Source organism: Podarcis filfolensis, assembly GCF_964270895.1.
Source record: "Podarcis filfolensis genome assembly, chromosome: 13".
NCBI lineage: Eukaryota > Metazoa > Chordata > Lepidosauria > Squamata > Lacertidae > Podarcis > Podarcis filfolensis.
In genome coordinates, this window is record NC_139615.1 from 23,082,904 (window position 1) to 23,096,269 (window position 13,366).

At 41.3% G+C, this 13,366-nt stretch overlaps 1 protein-coding gene across 5 annotated transcripts in view; it reads left to right on the forward strand.

Annotated features, from left to right (window-relative positions):
* Nucleotides 1-7,272: 7,272 nt before the first annotated feature.
* Nucleotides 7,273-13,366, forward strand: part of LOC310746629 (putative serine/threonine-protein kinase SBK3) — a 29,266-nt gene continuing 23,172 nt past the window's right edge. For 2 of the 5 annotated variants that reach the window (XM_083580597.1, XM_083580600.1), the window contains exon 1: nt 9,464-11,328. In XM_083580597.1, coding sequence (XP_083436723.1) covers nt 11,310-11,328 — 19 coding nt within the window. In that variant the 5' untranslated portion in view covers nt 9,464-11,309. Of the gene's footprint in view, nt 7,307-9,261; nt 9,437-9,463; nt 11,329-11,374; nt 12,087-13,366 lie in introns of those variants that run through there. The other 3 variants (XM_083580598.1, XM_083580599.1, XM_083580596.1) reach the window with 3 other exon arrangements.

The following is a 13,366-nucleotide window of genomic DNA, read 5'->3' on the forward strand; positions in this document are numbered from 1 at the left end:
CCACACAGGAAACCTTGGCCGTACAAGGCAAAGATTGCCTCTTTGCAGGCCCTGGTGAGAATAGAAAGCCAGCAAAACTGACAGATTGGGCATACAGCTAATTAGTCATTTGCTACTCTGCTAGGGATTAAGAGCAACAATTGATTGACTTCAGGAATTCAGGCCCCAACCAAAGGATTAGGAATCTGGACATTCCCAGGAAATGGCAGCATTTGCCTTGCATACTCATGTATCTTATTATCAGGGGAGGGATATATATCAATATGAATTTGGGGTGGGGAGCAGGCCACGCATAATCTTTACATTTAGTGAAGTGTTAGGATTTGAGCAAACTCACAAATTCATGAATTTAGCAAGGGCTGGGAAAAATACTAGCTAGCTTCCTCATGAGGCCAGCCTGGCATTGGCTGGCTGGGGGTGGGTAGTTCATAGAATCATATTAAGTGTAGAGTTGGAAGGGACCCTGAGGATCATCTAGCGCAACTCATGAGGAAGCTAACCCACATTTAGTTGGATAAATGGATCTTTGCCACATGTGTCTACTCTATTACAGTTTTAGACTTGCTTTATTTTAATTTTTGCTGCATTTTGAGTTTTTAACTGTTTTAATTATCTTCTGTGTGGCTTGCCTTGAGATGCTTCTTTAGAAGGTGATTAATAAATCAATGATGTTGGTATTTAAATTATGGAGGGGCAGGTCTGTAGGCATTTATAGCAACACAAAAAGATCTTGTGAGATTGTTGGAAAAGTTGCAATTCATGTCATCATATGCATAAACTATTATTCTTAGTTAACATGTGTTTAAATAAAAAAAGAAGTAAGCCAGTAGATCTGAAAGGTCAGGAAATGTAAAAGATAAAGTATTGGTTTCCTTTGCAAACCTCAAATGTATAGCGGATAAACACAATGACTATTCAACCAAAGCAGCAATACTCTGTTAAAATCTTTTGCAATCCATTTCCCCCTCACAACCAGCTCCACTTCATCAATATGTAATGGTTTCTTCTGCCTCAGGTCCTAAATGAACCTGACTGATCTTGGGTGCTATACAGTGGTACCTCAGGTTACATACGCTTCAGGTTACAGACTCCGCTAACCCAGAAATAGTGCTTCAGGTTAAAAACTTTGCTTCAGCATGAGAACAGAAATCGTGCTCCGGTGGCGCGGCAGCAGCAGGAGGCCCCATTAGCTAAAGTGGTGCTTCAGGTTAAGAACAGTTTCAGGTTAAGTATGGACCTCCGGAACGAATTAAGTACTTAACCTGAGGTACCACTGTATACCTTGCATTGCACTGGGGGATCCATTTCTCTTTCTGCCTCCATTAGCAAAATGTATTGACAGCTAGGCATGCACACACCTAGGTTGTCATGCAAAACATGTAGTAAAATGCCCGGCTGAATTCACTTCATGTATTGTTTTAATTATCACTGGAAACAGGAGTCCGGACTGCAGAGTAAACTCATCTATTTGTCTCTTTTGGGTACAATGTTATGTTAGAATGCCTACCTGTATCAGCCCTGCTGTTAGGTTGAGTGAGATGCTCCTCTCAGGAAGCTGACTTTGAGCATAATGGAAGAGATGGCGGACTTTGGGCTCTCACACTCCATTCTACAGCATTGTTGTGGCGCCCCCTGCAGCCAAACCAGTCACTCTACCCTAAAACCACCTCTGATAGAAGGGCAGAAAATTGTTACATTTTAATTTATTATTATTGCTATTATTATATTCCCAGGGACAGGCATTTGTGGGATTTTCTGCCTCAGGTGCCAGTTTAGGACACTATGACTCTTGACTTGAACAGAGATGGGTGCCATTTGCTGTTCCACCTCAGGCAGCAAAATGTCTTGGACCCGCCCTGATGCCCAGGTTGCTTTGTTTTTAACTCTGTAGTTGTCACAACACTGCAAGCCTCTTATATAAAAAAGGAGGCTTGCCAATGCCAGGCCGTTTGAGTGAGTCACTGAAGATGCTCCTCATGTTCGGTTTTTTTAAGGCTGATTATTGCATGTGGTTTGATATTTTATTGCTGCACATGTTCCTACTAATTTTACGGTTGAATCTGTTTTTAAATATTAGATTTGTTCTTTATTTCTTATTTATGTGCACCTAGGCCTTTTTTGTGATAGTTCTCACTGACACCGATTAGCAGCACCTGTTTTCTCTGTCTATGGCAGCCATTTTGCACCGGAACCCACAATGCTTTTACCAATATATGAATAGCGGGACCTAATTTGTTTGTTTGTTTGTTTGTTTGTTTGTTTATTAATTACCAGAAAGAGCACTGTGTATACACTTACAGGGTTACTGGCTTTATTTCTAATCTAACAAGGCAAGGCTTTTTTAAAAAAGAAGAAGCCCAGAGAGGAGTCTCACATGATCAGCAGGATTCCATGAGCCATACAGGTTCCCCACTGGCCAAGGCAGAACGAAGGGGAGGCAAGGGCAGCAACCCCCAACAAGTAGCTCACCTCCCCACCACTACCGGATACCTATGGTTACTTGAAGGAAAAGCATTTTCCACATGCAATTAATACATTAAAGGTAAAGGTACCCCTGCCCGTACGGGCCAGTCTTGACAGACTCTAGGGTTGTGCGCTCATCTCACTCTAGAGGCCGGGAGCCAGCGCTGTCCGCAGACACTTCCGGGTCACGTGGCCAGCGTGACAAGCTGCATCTGGCGAGCCAGCGCAGCACACGGAACGCCGTTTACCTTCCCGCTATAAAGCGGTCCCTATTTATCTACTTGCACCTGGGGGTGCTTTCGAACTGCTAGGTTGGCATGCGCTGGGACCGAGCAACGGGAGCGCACCCCGCCGCAGGGATTTGAACCGCCGACCATGCAATCGGCAAGCCCTAGGCGCTGAGGCTTTAACCCACAGCGCCACCCGCGCCCCTAAATTAATACATTAATAATAGATTAAATTGAAGCTGCAGACCTAAGCATTCTTATTGAAGACTCAGCTCAAACCAATAGGACTTACTTCAGAGAATATGTTTAGGATGGGCCCTGTAACTTGGCCCTGTCTGTGCCCCCATCATTTTTCCTCTTGCACCACCACTGCTCCATAGCTATTGATGCCACATCTTCTGCATGCTGAAAGGTCGCAGGAAATGACCTACATTCCTGCAATTTGTAGACAGGTTTTCCTTGCATGCTAGCTCATGTACACTCTACACATGCTCCAGAAGCCTCCTTTGTTTGTATTAATAAATATTTCAAGGTTGAGCCACAGCAGTGAAAACACATTCTAGGACTCATGTAGAGTCTAGAGGAGACTGAGATGGAATCTACACACATAGAAAACCCCCGTGAAAATGCTTTTTTAAAAAAGTTTTGAAAAATACATTTGAGTTTTGCATAGTTCACTGTCACCATTTAGGGTCACATTTGTATATCGCACTTTACAACACATTTAAAACGTATTTGCAGCGGTGTAGATGAGTCCTGAGAGGAGATCTGATAGACATCTTCAAATATCTAAAGCAGGGCAGTCCAACTATCCATACCAAATGGTCCACAAAGGTACTTCAAAATGGTACCCATGGGCTGCACACTATAGCTTTGCTCAGAAGGGGGCAGCAAGGTCAAAATTTGACACACACCCCTGCCACCCTCATGCTGTCTTCCCAAAGCTGGATAAGCAAGGCACCAGGATTTGGGAAGGAGGGACTAGGCTCTGTCGAGGTCAAATGTTGCCAAGGGCTGCCCTGACCTAAGGGCTGTCACATGGAGGATGGCGCAAGCTTGTTTTCTCCTGCACCAGAAGCTAGGACTCAAACTAAAGGCTTCAAGTTACAAGAAAGGAGATTCCGACTAAACATCAAGAGGAACATTCTGACAGTAAGAGCTATTTGACAGTGGAACAGACTCCCATGAGAGGTGGTGGACTCTCTTTCCTTGGAGGTTTTTAAGCAGAGGTTGGATGGCCATCTGTCATGGATGCTTTAGTTGAGATTCCTGCATTGCAGGAGGTTGGACTTGATGACCCTCGAGATCCCTTCCAGCTCTACAATTCTATGATTCTATGACCCCTGCTTATGGTTACGCTCTTAACAAGGCAGGAATATTCATGACAAATGGCACATATGGAATGCCTATTGGGATAACACTGTCTTGATAGTAAGCTTTATGGAGTTTATTGCCTCTTTAACACATTATACCAACAAATCAATCTACAGCTCAAACTGCAAATTCTGCCCTCCCAGAAGGGTTCTCCTCTGTCCTTTCTGCTCAGCTTCCCTCTCACTCTGGGAGGAACCAGCTGCAGGGAGATAGCCTGACCCTCCTGGCCTCATTTGGAAGGTAATTAATACTTGACACCACATTAGCAGCACCTGGGCTTGGCGAAGGGAAAGGTCAGGCATGCAGCCATTTACCCGCAAAGACTTCCGAGCAGCCGCCTCTCTTTGCCTGCCTGCTTAATTTGTTTACTCACTAGGATGAGATTGATGGTTGGAGGACAGATTGGAGGAGGATGCCTCCAGAACAGGTCCAGGCATGAGAGACAAAGCATTCCATGTGCCCACTTGCATGCTTACAGTATAGGTCAAAAGATTTCAAGTCCATTTCTAAGTGCCAGAGTGATGGTTAGAAGAGAGCAGTGCCTTCAATCATGTACCTTACTGAGCCTCAAGCACTGGTGAGCCATGGTTTACCCACCTCTATAAATGAACTGGGACAAGTTACACAATAGACTTTCAGATGGACATAATATATTTGGCCTTCCTCCTCCCACCCCCCAAAAAATCAGGCACTGCTTCTGACCACTACATGTCATGCAACATCTGGGGAACATCTGGTCTGACTTCTGTTCCAAACTCTAATCTGTAGATGCCCAAAGTTGAAATGTCAGATGGGCTGATTCAAAGCTTTGTGCCTTTTCTACAGTTCTAAAACATATTCACACAACTCAAAAGATGTTGCTATAGAAGTTAGGAATCAGAATTCCTAGCTCATGGCTCTTCCCACTGACCCCAATATACTGTATATTCATTTTAGCTACAGCGAGGAGCCAGGAGTCTTGGTTTCCAACAAAAGTTCTTCAAAAGGAACATAAGAATATATGAAGGACCCTGCTGGATTAGATGAAAGACCCATCTGCCCAGTATTCTGTTTTTAGTGACCAGCCTATGACCCATGATAAGCCTACAAGTAGTACATGAGTGCAAGAGCACTATCCTTGCTTGTGCTCCCCAGCTTGTGTTCTGGCATTCAGAGACATAGTGCCTGATACTAGATGTTGTGCACAGGCATCATGGCTAGTAGTTACTCGTAGCCTTATCCTTCATGAATTTGTCTATACCATACTAAATTGTACAGAAGATTTCATAGTTTAATTATGCACTCTGTGAAGAAGTACTTCTTTTGCCTTTCCTGGATCTTGTAACATTCAGCTTTACTGGATGACATCAGGTTCTAGTACCACGAGAAAGGGAAGAAAACGCCCCCTCTATCCACTTTCTTCACACAAGGCATAATTTTATACTCTTATGCTCCCCCACCCCCATTCACCTTTTTCCTAAACCAAAGAGTCCCAAATATGTAATATTTCCTTGTAGGGAAGTTGTTGGACCAAATGAATCTTGGGATCCCTTCCAACTCTGGAATTCTATGGTTCTATTATTTCTTTCCTCTAATACCTTCTTTGATTTTGCTTGTTAACCAAACTGACGTCCTCTTGGCCTTGGTGCTACATTCTGGCTGAACTTCAATTTATTGTGGTTTTGAAGAACGAACAAGAATTCTGGGGAGGTCTGACCCTGTTTACTTTCCCTTTCAACTTTCTTTTTACCAATCCAGTTTTCAAAAGAGAAATTTTCTCTTTTGAAGTAACGTGTGACTGTGTTTCACTTTCACTGTATATGACTTTTTTTTTTTAAAAAAAAAAAGCAATTGTCCACTTAATTTGGTAAAACTGTGGTCTCTGTATTGTCTTTATATCCAGTCTTGTGCAAAAGCCAAGTTTATATATTTATTACTTTTGCATCCCATGCTTTTCCAAGATACAATGATTAAATGAAAAGCAGCTATGCAGAAGTGAAATTTTCATAATGTGCAGCTTTTCTTAGCCCTGGCATGACCAAATTCAATTTTCCCCACTTCTGTGAATGGGACAGAAATCCTTCCCTCCTTTACATCTGGCTACCCAAAATAAGCCACACTACAGTCTATCCACCTTACCGCCCTCTCTGCCCTCTGGGGGTGGGTCTCAGTGGAACTATCAATGTCTGTTATTGGGGTGCTTTGCCCGTATAAACTAGGTGCCTCCTCTTTTTGACATTAAACAACTCAGCTCAATACAATAATACTCTCCTGGCAGGACACAAACTCCGTGTGCTGCCAAAGAGCTGTTGACAGAGCATGGCCTCCAGAAATAGACCCCAGGAAATTTCCATTCCTGACAAGTCCAGATGTGAACAGGAGTTGTTGGGTTAGCATGGGGATCCATCAGTGCGTGGATGACCAGAAGCAAAGGTGAACAAGGAGCTTGTTTGTCATTTAGAAATTGCATATTTTGACCAGGTGTACAGGTGTGAAAAAATCTGCACCTGCTGAAATTCTCTCTTCTGCACAACTCTAAAGGCTGTACTCCTCCAGTCACCACTGATTAGACATGCAACTGGGAAGTGGTTATGTAGGCTCTCAGGCCTTGGCTGGCAGCTTCATTTTCTCACTTCCAAATGAAGAATATTTTCTTCTGAACTTTGAAGCGACTAGTAGATTTAAATGTATGTGGGTGTGTTCGCACACTTGTAGATTCCTAACAGTTCACCTGGGTCCTCTCATCACAGCCAAGACATGGGTGTGTGGGTGGAATCTATGCATGGCACCTCAGTCCCTTTGCCAGTCACACCTAGCACTGAAGGAAACAGTTACATAAACATAACAGTCATTATCTCAACATAGCCCTGTTCTGAATGCAGATTAACTGTTCCAGCCGCAACACTCAGTCCCCTCCAGGAGGTGCTCTTCTTAAGGCACAAACCCATGATCCCTAGACAGAGCCTGGAATTTGGCAATGGTAGTGCCTTTTACATGGGACAAAGAACAAGGGAGCATTTATGTAGAACAATATCTGCTTAATTTACCTGCTAAAAGGGGAACAGGAAGCATCAGCTGTGCTTCCTGCTTTCAAAGCAAGTGGTATAAGATTCAACATGGAACTTGCATGGAAGAAAATCACTAAATGCTCTCCAAGATTTCCTATATCTATTTGCTATCATTACATCAAATACATGAAATGGGAAGCATAACTCATGCTTTCATTATCCTGTAGGCAGAAAACATGCAAAAGAATGCACAAAGTACATACAAATGTGCTTTACAACAGGGTGATGCATTCCTGCAAAACAGCCCTGACTTTATTCTGCTGACCTTTACTGTGAAAAAGGATGGATCTTGTGACACAAGCACACACTTCCACATCCCTCTCTTATGGATGTTGAGTTGGATCCAGACAAAGGGCTTATCCACACTTATCTGTGCTTAAAAGCTCCACTTTCAAGTGCTTTTCTTCCTTTCTTTTTGCCCCAGAGCTTTCACTGTGAAAACTGCTCTTTGGTGCTCAATCGTCACAGTTGTCGATTTGAGTTTTCAAAGGATTGCCATTTGCTCCGATTAAGCTTTAAGGAGAGGGTTTTCATAGGGAAAGCTCCAGAGTAAAACAAGTGAGGGTCACTTGGAAAATGGAGTTTTAAAGCGCGGATGGTACCTGGAAAGAGCAGAGCAAAGGTAAGTGTGGATAAGCCCTTAGTTGCATTTAGGTCCCACTGAAAGCAATGGGATGCATTAGTCATGCCTTAAATCCTATATAGACTTCAATCGATATTTTCAGTTCAGTTCTATAAATGTCCAGAAAGTGTGCATAGGATCCAAACCACTCACCACTTCTTCTAAACAGGTTTCAGCAATTAATCTTGTGAGCAAACCCCCTATCCACATAAAGACTAGAATGAGATGAACTGTAAAGCACATGCTATGCAATTACTTTAAAAATAGAGAGTGTTTGGATTTAATGGCACAAACCTGCTTTATTTATTGTATAAATACAAAAGCCATGTATTCAGTGTCAGTGTTTTTCAAGCGTTATCACTATTTTAAAATGACCATTTGAAATCACTTTATGTGGCTCATTGCTGTGGTGCTAATGCCTGACTATTTCTGTAATTCTTGCTTCAAAGCTTAAAGCCCCCCCCCAAGCTTCCCTCCCCAGCTGTTCCAATTTTTAAGTAACCATGAAAAGGAGTGCTTAAGCTTGGTTCCAGATGCATAAGCCAAGCAGTTGCGTACTAAGAAAGTCTTTCAGCAGCTGTGGAATTTTAAAAAGCACAAAGAGAACCGTTCAAGGATTTTTACTAGACCGAAATGATGGCATGCGTTAAGTGATTAGCTCATAACCATCTCATCACTGGCAAATGATGACATTTGATTTGAATACCTTGCTCTCTTGAAATGCCTTGCCTACAATGTAAATCAAATAGTGATGAAATGGAATGCAGAACATTGCAGGGAAAGAGGTCTGTCATCTGCCCATAAACCCTGAGATTCCCTTTCGCCTCTATTGATCTAGTTTCCCTGGAGATGGCAGTTGTTGCCTAGTGAAGGGCATTGGAAAAGCGGTAGCCACAAGAGTTTTAAACCTGCTGCTGTTTGAAAGATTGGAAGCAAGCTTTGAGGAGGTTTTTTTTTTTTTTTTTTTAAAAAAGGTAAGATGGAGGAATGGAGGACAACTATGGAAGCACCTGAATTGAAGGGAAAAGGAAAAAATGGATTAAAAAAAGTGGACTTTGAAGAACAAATAAAATGAGATACAACTGCGCAAATGAAGACACGTGGAAAAAGTAGTCGCTGACTGTGAGAGGACTGCTTGAAGATTTGCCAGAAGACCGAGATTGTCACCACAAACAAGTCTATAAAAGGAGCTTTGGAGAGCAAATAGGCAAAGTCACAGAGGATAAAACGATCACTGGCTCCTAGTTTTAACAGCTATATTACCTCCAGGATTAGAAGCCGTATGCTCTGAATATCAGTTGCTGCGGATAAGGAGTGGGAGAGTGATGTTGCTCTCATAAGCTACTTGCACGCTTCCCATAGGCATCTTGTTGCCACTGTGAAAACAATCCTGGACTAGATAGGCTCTTCATGTGTTCTTAAAGTTCTGATATTTATTGGGAGGAGATGAACGATTGATATATAAATATATACAGTCAATCAAATATTCAAGTTGGTAAGAAAGGCAATACAAGTTACAATTCCTCCACAGAATTCAGGAAAGACCATTAGAAAAAGTAATGTATAGATGTCCTGCTGTTTTTCCTAGAATTTTGACAAAGCATACATTTATTTAATTCTATTGATTCGTACCCAACCTTCCTTCTAAAAGTACACATATTTACGCAGACAGAAGCATTGCCCTCAAAGGTTCAGGAATTCTGGTAGGTCGTGGTGAATCATTTTATGTAGCAGACTGAGGGACAGGCAGACCCTGAAAATCCTTAGAGAAGCACTTGAAATTACTTGAAATTCTAGGCCATTACTTTATTTCTTACTGTATTTCAGTACTACTTTATGAACTGCCCTGACAATGGAAAGGCGGTAATTAAAAAAAACCATTTTATGTAAATGATGTGGATTAGCCACTGAATGACATGCAAAAATCAAAACTTTTCCTTTCCATTAAGAAGAATGTCAGGGAAAGCTAAACCTGGTCATAAAAAAACGGGTTGCAACCTTAGGCTCAGTATTGCATTTAAAAAATGCTTCCTGTTCGTTACCAAGAAAATTTTATAGGGTTAATTAATTAATTAATTAACTAATAATAATATCTGCCCCCTATAAAGTAGAGAAAGGTATGTTCACAGGATTCTCTCTTCTGTGCTGTTCTTTTGTTTGTACAATCTGGATTGAGGGTAGGATTTTTTGGTGTTGTTTAATTAATGTGAAACAACAGAATCATATTGTGCCTATTCTTTTGAGGCATTTTACTGGATTTGAAACTTGTGGACACAATTTGCTTCTTTGTTTTAACTTTCATATGGTGCCCGAGCCATTCGGGATAGTAATCATCATCCCTATAAACGGCAAACTTAGCGGTCCCGTGCTTTGTTAAAAAAAGAAAATGACAAAGACAAAAGGGGACAAAAGTTTCAAAAGAGTGATGAGGGGTGGGAACTCTCCTATAGGAAACAAATTCTAGAAACACTAAAAAGCCTTGACAGTTATGAAAGGGGAGGAACCGGCAGTTGGTGACAGTTGAAGTAAACAACAGTTGATTTGAAAAACTGCAACTACCTCTTCAGAGCCATTGTAGATTTTATGAGAGAAAGAGCGTTACACACTGAACTTCCATCCAGTTTCTAACACGAGGAAAACATAATTTCAGAAAGTAACTGCACAAGGAAGAATGACTAATGAGAGACAGAATTTGTAAAATAGTTGAAACCATTGTACATCTCAGAAAAGAAGAAAAATAAGAGAACTAGGCACTGGCACTTTGAAAACTACATCTGGAGAGTATTTTGAGAGTAGTAATTGTTTAAAGTTGGGAGAGAAATTGTAGAAAACCAGACTGGATAAAAAAAATAAATGAATGCAACTGCATAAATAAAAAATATGTGAAGGGGGAAAGTATTGATAGTAGAGTATAAACTGAAGAAAATTAATAATTAAGAATTGAGAAAAATCACACAATAATTTCAGGAAAAGGGAGCAGCAGGATATTTTGGTACTCTACTCGCAGTACCATGGCAACCATTTTGTGGCAGTACCCACAGCATTTTTATCAATATATGAGTACTGGCACCTCAGGTATTTTTTTTACCACCCCCTACCCCCCACCCCATGGGAGTATTTTTAAAAAAACATGGAAAGGTGTTCACATAGTTCACTATTCCACAGTAACATCATAAAAAAACAATTTCATTATTTATATTTGTTTTTAGACTTTGTTGATTTTATATGCATTTCATACTGCTTTGCATTAGCAGTTTAGATTGTTTTTCTTTTTTTATTAAGCTGTCTACACATTTTGTTAAATAAAATATAAATAAAACAAACCCAGGGATAGAAAAGGACAAAAAGTGCTCAGTTCAAGTCTAGTTAACAGACACTGATGATATTCTGATCAAAACTAGCATAAAGATTTGGGAGTGGGGCATTTATTTGTGGGGAACATATTTATGAATGTTTCTCAAAATAAAAGTAATTTGCCAAGCATAGAAAAATATGAGCAGTTGTTGATGGTTCATATAATATAGTGAAAGGAAACAGAAGGAAGTAAAAGGAAACAGAAAGGAAACAAAATGAGGCATGAGGAGAAAAAAATCATGTAAGTATTCCTGAAAAGTATAACCAAATCTATTTCAATGCATACCCACCCACCCTACCAATAAAAGGCAGGAACATAAAGCAAAGGGGAAACAACCCTCGTTATTAATAACAGACCAAAGGAATGCCATAAAGAGGTGTGAGGGGAAAAATAAAATGGGAGGATTTCTAAAATAGATGCAGGAAAAATATGAAACTCTAAATGAGCACAGAAATGCTAATGATAGACAGATTGTACACTACAGTGAAGGGAACTGAGGGAATTCAGGCAGCTTATAAACAGAAAACTGAAGTATAAAATTGGCAGGAAAATACCAAAAGCAAAGAAGAGGATACTCAAGGCACCAAGTAGATAAACTGTTGGGTTTTTTGTTTGTTTGATTTAAGTTTAATTATACAAAAGATACAACAAAAACATCTGAACAGATGTGTGCTCATTGGGCAGAGCTGAGAAACAAACATACAGAAAATAGCATCATGACTGTAAAAACCTGAGTGTTCCAGAGCCCTTCAGTGTGCAAAGGACACAATGAGTTTTCTATAGGCAACTTGAGACACATGTGCCAGCAAGGCTTAGCTCACCCAGGAGGCATCTGTCTCAGACAGCACAGGATCCATAGGGGCAGCAGATCTGGCCTCCAAGGATGCATTGCTTGCAGCTGACACCATGGCGGCAGCAACAGCTGTGGCATGCTCCTTGGAGACTGGAACATTTCCCCTATGAGAAAAGTGGTGATCGCATGCTGTCGCCATGGAAAGGTAGATAATAGCAGTGTAACATGGCATTTGGTCTCTCTGGGAATCCATTTCAAAAACCCTTTAATTACTTTCACCTTACTTTTCAGACAGTTATTGTCTCCCAAAGCAATAAAGAGAGAGGTGCTGCTACTAGGCTTGCAAACTAGAAAGACACACAAGGGAAGGGAGTGGAAAGAAAAGGCAGAGAAGAGAAATCAGTCCCTCAAGGCCAGAACAAAGCACAGGGCTAAAAGCATTTATATCTAGTTTGGGCCAGGCTCATCTTCCCTTGCCAGTGTTTTGCCTCTAATTAAAGTTAGTGGCTCTTTTTCCTTTGGACGATGGCTGGGTCCAGTGTGTTCTTTCACCTTGCCTCTTGAAGTCCGAGAACAGCAGGCAATTTCCCCCCCAAGTGTCACTTTCTGGTAGAGAGGACAGAAGCAAGTCCTTTGCAGCTGCTCCTTCTCTGGACGATGGATGGAGCTAGGATGGTCCCCTTTTACATTGATGTTCGGGAGGCAAAGAGTGCAGCCTCCCAGTAACCTGTTGTTCCCTGACCATTGGCATAACCATAGTCCCTTCAGCTCTGAGGCCCTCAGGCAATTGTGTCTCAACACAGAGATCAGCATGTCATAACATAACAGACTTATAACCTGTGCTATTTGATCACTATTTGAATGTTCTGTTAAATTAATAGTAATTTAATTACAATTACTATTTAAGTGGCAGCTGGTTGACCACTGTGAAAACAGGATGCTGGACTAGATGGAACTTTAGTCCAGCATTCTCTTTCCCACAGATGCCTTTGGGAAGCCCACATGCAGAACATGAGGGTAACAGCCATCTCCTACTGTTGTTCACCAGTGACTAGTATTCAGAGACAGCACGGAGATTGTGCCTAGTGGAAGATGATAGCCTACCCTTTTGTGTTTTATAGCTGTTAAGTGTGCAGGAATAATCAGATGAAACTTTTCACAGCACGGAAATCAGCATTTACCCGCTAACATCTGCATGTCAAATTCCTGTTAAAGGTACAACAGCAGGTCCTGGGCCAGCCTTTGGGAACGGTTTATATACATCTTTTAACCATAAAAATAATGATGATGATGAAAGCAACTGAAATGTGAAACCATGGAATTTGCAGTGACACTGTAAAATCTGTCAGAATAGGCACCCTTTTTTGACCTATTTGATGAGGTTGGACTCATCAAGGCCCAGATTTAGCACTTGTTTTGAATTACATGGCGTACCTTAGAACATGTTAAGTAATATTGAAAAATGAGCATGGACAAAGTGTTCTC